The 5,061-nt window shown below is 45.5% G+C and overlaps 1 protein-coding gene across 6 annotated transcripts; it reads right to left on the reverse strand.

The window, feature by feature from the left end:
• Window positions 1-418: 418 nt before the first annotated feature.
• Window positions 419-3,933, reverse strand: LOC120695648 (CRAL-TRIO domain-containing protein C3H8.02-like). 6 transcript variants are annotated; one of them, XM_039978863.1, is made up of 7 exons: window positions 3,602-3,887; window positions 3,236-3,388; window positions 2,126-2,272; window positions 1,718-1,870; window positions 1,238-1,360; window positions 1,012-1,156; window positions 419-745 (listed from the first exon to the last, which is right to left on the reverse strand). In XM_039978863.1, the coding sequence occupies exons 1-6, from the start codon at window positions 3,731-3,733 to the stop codon at window positions 1,079-1,081; spliced, it is 786 nt and encodes a 261-aa protein (XP_039834797.1). In that variant the 5' UTR covers window positions 3,734-3,887; the 3' UTR covers window positions 419-745; window positions 1,012-1,078. The 6 variants fall into 6 exon arrangements, with proteins under 6 accessions (XP_039834797.1, XP_039834796.1, XP_039834795.1 ...); XM_039978862.1 differs by having other exon boundaries at window positions 419-903; XM_039978861.1 differs by having other exon boundaries at window positions 419-912.
• Window positions 3,934-5,061: the final 1,128 nt, after the last annotated feature.

Here is a 5,061-nt window from a genome sequence, read left to right on the forward strand (position 1 = left end):
ATCATTTACCGGCGTGCAGAGCAGTGGAGTGGCGCGGCCATGGTGTTTCGGGGTTTCCCCCCTTTTCCTACCTTTCTTATTTTAAACTTGTACACATAATTTGCAGTGCGTATACAGGGCTGCACGCACGCTTCTTTATTTAGTTTGACCTCGTCAAATTTGATGTTACAATAGCATAAGAGATATATTATTGTGTTACTTTATGACCTGCTGAATTGTACACTGGGAGGATGGCTTCAGAGCAGAATCAACTGAAGACATCACTATGACTCTGTTCGGCTGGCTGTGGCTGGTAACTGATGCTGGTTTGGTGAGAAAAAAATACTACTGGCTAGTTTCAGCCGAACAGAGTGACAATGAGTAACGAAGCATGATGCTGTCTGTACATGCTCGAGAACAGCACAATGCTTGTTCAGAATGAAGCACATCGGGAATTATCTTCATTTTCCTTGCTTTTCTCGGACAAAAATCATCCTCATGCTTTGTGATTTGTCACCAAAGACGTACCCAAGACAGTGTGTTTATATATACTTATATATATGACATGCCATAGAAGGAAAACTGCAGGCAAAAGGCAATACAGCACTCTCAGTTCTGATCATGACCTCTACTCTAGAGCCCTCTTGAACTGCTGGCGAAACGTTCTTCGCCCGTCGAAGATTAGATTCGTTCCTTCATCCAAGACGTTCTCGTGTCACCAGGTGGGGCTCTGTCTTCACAAATCATCAGTCGCGTCTTCTATTTCCTGGGGCACAAAGTGACGAGACTAAAAAACTGATGGAGTCCCCTTGACACTTCCTAATTGGAGGAATGGAGGTGCTTCATGTGCCATTCCGACAAGCAAACAAGGCCATATCTGAGCAACCACCGACAATATCTCCGCAACTTGGTTTATAGGAGAGACTGAAAGCACTAAAAATATTTTGCACACAGTTCGGTACATAGAGCTTTCAACTGACAAGAGAAACATCATTTGAGAACAAAGGCAGGCAAGGAAAAATCAGCACTGACCTGCAACCAAAACCTGCCAGAGCCGTTCCTGGATAATGATGATCTGCTACTGAAGAAATCAAGACAGCTAACTGCGGAAATCAGAAGGCACGGTTTCTTCTGTGAAGTACTCTTTCCTCACAGTCTCAGAATCGCAAAATCTCACCTGACAACAATAGCAATAGAGCGTAACATTACCTGTGTCATTTAATGAAAACCTCTGAGGAGGGAGGAGGAGCAAGCATACCAGGGAGGCATATGATTTCAAAAGAGGTTTAACAACCTGCCACATTGGTTGAAAAAGAAATGGAGCGTCCACAAAAAGAACTTGGCCAAGCCGCTTCGGATAGTAATAGTAGAAAACATCAATCTGGGAATGGAACAGAGTTAATTGCAATGCATGCACAAAAAAACATGTTTACATGTTAACATTAGCTGCAGCATACAGAAAGAAATCCATTTGTGAATCGCTCCATTTGATAAACATCATTTATGTCTTTCTGAACTGATGTGCCTTATATGCAGAAAAGTTTCTCATTTTATTCATCAGGAATTCCTTCTTGCAACAGATGTATACATTACATGAATCACTAACGCGGCACCACTGCCCTCTTTTGACATCCTTTTATATCATCAGAAATCAAAGTAAGCATGCGTACTTCCATAGTCTAAACAGCAAAAATGGTAATCCGGGATGCTTAGTTAAGTCTATAAGCTATCAACTTACCAAAAACTTTAAGAACTGGATATCACCATTTTCAACACGGAAGCCTCGCAGATCAAAGATTCCAAGTATATTCTCTGCTCCTGAGGGAAGTCTGTTTATTGCTTTCTCGACCAAATAGGCACATAGCTTCTCGTTTTCAACTGGATCTTGTGTCTGCAATAGCATATTCAGAATATTGTTGAGAATAAAATGCATACAAACTACAGGAAGTATCAGTATGTTACAAGTCGGAAGATACTACAACTAGCTAAGACAAGTGGTTTTGGAGCCAATATGAAAAAATCCTGATAGTTTGCCATATCATACTGCTGTCCTTTGTTCTTTGTGCTAGTTTAACAATTGGAAACAATTCAGCTACTATCCTTGCTAAGCATTTCCAAATCAAGATTGGGAACAAAAGAAGCGCACCGAAGGAAAATGTTTGGCTGCTATTACAACTAGCACAGGTCTGCCGTAAATGTCCAAAGAATCATGTACATATGCCTTGCCAGTTTGGTACAATGCTTTCACTGATTCTTCTGATAATTCTGATACACCAAAGTCCTGACGCCATTTCTAATGCAGATGTAAGAAAGCTTAAGGCATAAAATGCATAAATAAAATTTTCACATGTCAGGTGTTTAATGAGTTTGCTAGGCTTTCCATGACTTCGCAAAAAATAAATGTTGAGGTGTCAAGGGTATCATTTGAGATCAACATTAATATTGGAACAAATCCAGGTTCAAAGGCTGAGGATGGGAAACCCGTGTAACAAAGATAAGTGATAACAAGCAAATAAATTGTAACATGAGTATGAAAAATTGACAAGTCTGTATAAGTAGAAGAGATGAAGATTGTATGGTCAACTATGCGTAGTTCCTATCCTTTGTGTAAGAAGCTGCAAAGTCCAAAGAAATGAATTGGGCTTGGGAAATTGTAATCTATCCTTCGTTTTCTCTCTAAAATACATACTAATATTTAAATTTCTCTGTGTATCTCTGAAAATTATCCAAAAACACCATTCCTATAATTTTCCTACTTCTTTCATTTCTTTGTCTTTTCTCTTACGTTCCTATCTATCCTTTTGCCAATTCCAGTGCTTCCCATTTTTCTATGTCATAAACAATCCTAGAAGGGAATAAATAATTATAGTTCAGCTGTGCCAGTCTTAGTGCATCTTGAGTTGTGCCAATTCCAGTGCTATTTGTTACTTTCAGTGAATTGACCATCGGAATTCGGCACAGCTCAAGGTGCACAAATGACTCAGAATATAACAAATAGCAAAATGTTTACACAATGATTCGAAATCTGAATTGATAGAAGTTGCTTGGGAAAGCCTGCCCCCAGTTATTCAGTTGCATTTGTTCAAATGTTACAAGCTGCTGCTGACTAAAATGTACCATACTTTCAGAACCCAGTATCATGGATAATGGATATAGCAGACACAGTTTCAAGCACAGAGAAAAGCTAAGATGAGAATTGTAATGAAAGAGAACCATAAATGTTTGATGTTTCTGCCGAACAAAATTTATAGGATACAATGGCCTTGGTGAGCTTGGAGACGGCTTCGTCGACGGAGAACTTGCGGTCCTTCAAGAACCAGAGGATCATGTCGTCATCGTCCCTCCCGTTCCTGCCCGTGGGGAGGCCCGGGTGCTCCCTCGCCAGCCGTTCTTTCACCTCCACGACAAGCTTCGCACGCGATACAGTTCAACCAACGCCAGATAAACAGGGTCAACCAATAGTCTCAGCCACACACCCCATCCCACTGCTGATGGCTCGAGGTAGCGTGTGTCGAGACACCGATCAGCGCAGCAGCGGGGGGAGCGGGGTCAGGAAATCTTGGAAGTGTCAAGAGGCGAGTGGGCAGCCTGCGGACGGACGCATCGGGTCGCGTTCGGTTACCTTGGAGGTGGCGGCGGCGGCACCACCGGCCCCCGGCGTGGCGGCGCTGCGGCAGCGCACCGCGCTCCTGGCGAGGCTCCGGGAGAGCGGAGGCGCCCGGACGGCGGAGCGGAAGGAGCAGGAGGCGGCCATCTTCCGCCGGGATCCCGCCGGGACCCCGAGATTTCTGACCCTGCGACGCCGGATTGTGGGGGGACCGGGAGGGAGCAGCAGGGGGCAACCGGATCGACGGAAGAGGAGGGGAAGCGCAAGGCCAACGTCCCAGCGCGTCCTCTTCCTATCCTGTCCGTTGTCGCCTTGGCTCGCGCGGCCTTACGCTGAGGCCCAACTGATGGATGGCGGCGGCTCGCTGGCGCGTCGTGTACGTCCAGGAGCGCCGGAGGAGGGCGCGCGACGCCGGAGACCGTCCATTTCCTCGATCGATTTTGTGTTCTATCTCTTCTCTTTTCTTCTAGGAGGAAGTCCAGATTACACCCCTAATCTCTTCAAAAAGTCCAGGTTTCAACCCGATTGTATGAAACCGGCTGGATCTCAACCCCGACCTCCCGAAACCAGCCAGCCGCCCCTGTTTCCTCCCCACACCGTGGTTTTGGCCACGCTGGCTGCCAGCGCGGCTCTCCCCCGACCAAATAGCCGCACCCGGGCCTCCCTCCAGTCGCTCTCTCTTCTATCCTCTTCCCCACCCGCCGGCGCCATACCCAGAGGCTCCACTGCTCTATCCTCTTCCCCACCCGCCGCCGCCGTACCCGGAGGCTCCACTAGCGTGGTGTGGTGGCCATGGAAGGAGGAGGATCCTAGTTCCGTCGATTTGAGGACAGAAGCAAACCAAGGTGAGTCACTGAATGCGTGCATTCTAGATCCATTCGTTGCTTTTGCATTGGATTAGAGAGTAAAGGCTGAATGTGTTGTTTTCATTCGTAGATGGATTTGAACACACTTGCTGTTAGATTCCATTATGGGGGAGAGTTCGTTTTCGATGGGAAGAGAATGCAGTACATAGGTGGATTTGAAGGTCTCTCTTACATAGATCGGGATTTAATCTCTTTACCTGAGTTGGTTGGTCATCTGAAGGATCATGTAGTGGTTGTGGATGGTGTTTTGTTGCATTGGTTATGCCCTGGAAAAACCCTAGATGATGGACTTCGGGTTTTGCATGATGACAGTGTTTGTCTAACAATGTCAGAATGTGTCAAAGGCACTGAATTTGCAGAGGTGTTTGTTGAATCAATGGCTATGCCTCATCAAGACAGCTCTGCATGGGAAAGAATTGAAATGTCAGAGCAGATGGGAGGATCACCAGTAATTGATATTGATGCTTGTAGCTCTGATGAAGTGCAGTATATTGGGGAGAGCAAGATTGCAGCCAATGAAGCATCTGCCATCAAACTTGAGGACTTGCAAATATTTCAGGTTTGTAAGGAGGCTGAAGAAGCACAAGAATCAGATGATACTTCAGATAG

This window comes from Panicum virgatum, chromosome 2K, assembly GCF_016808335.1.
Source record: "Panicum virgatum strain AP13 chromosome 2K, P.virgatum_v5, whole genome shotgun sequence".
NCBI lineage: Eukaryota > Viridiplantae > Streptophyta > Magnoliopsida > Poales > Poaceae > Panicum > Panicum virgatum.

Coding starts and splice junctions, on each gene's coding strand:
- LOC120695648 (XM_039978860.1), bottom strand. CDS start 3,733: ATGGCCGCCTCCTGCTCCTTCCGCTCCGCCGTCCGGGCGCCTCCGCTC. Junction 2,273..3,235: donor CCAAGCTCACCAAGGCCATT/GTATCCTATAAA, acceptor CATCTGCATTAG/AAATGGCGTCAGGACTTTGG. Junction 1,361..1,717: donor TCCAGTTCTTAAAGTTTTTG/GTAAGTTGATAG, acceptor TTCCATTCCCAG/ATTGATGTTTTCTACTATTA.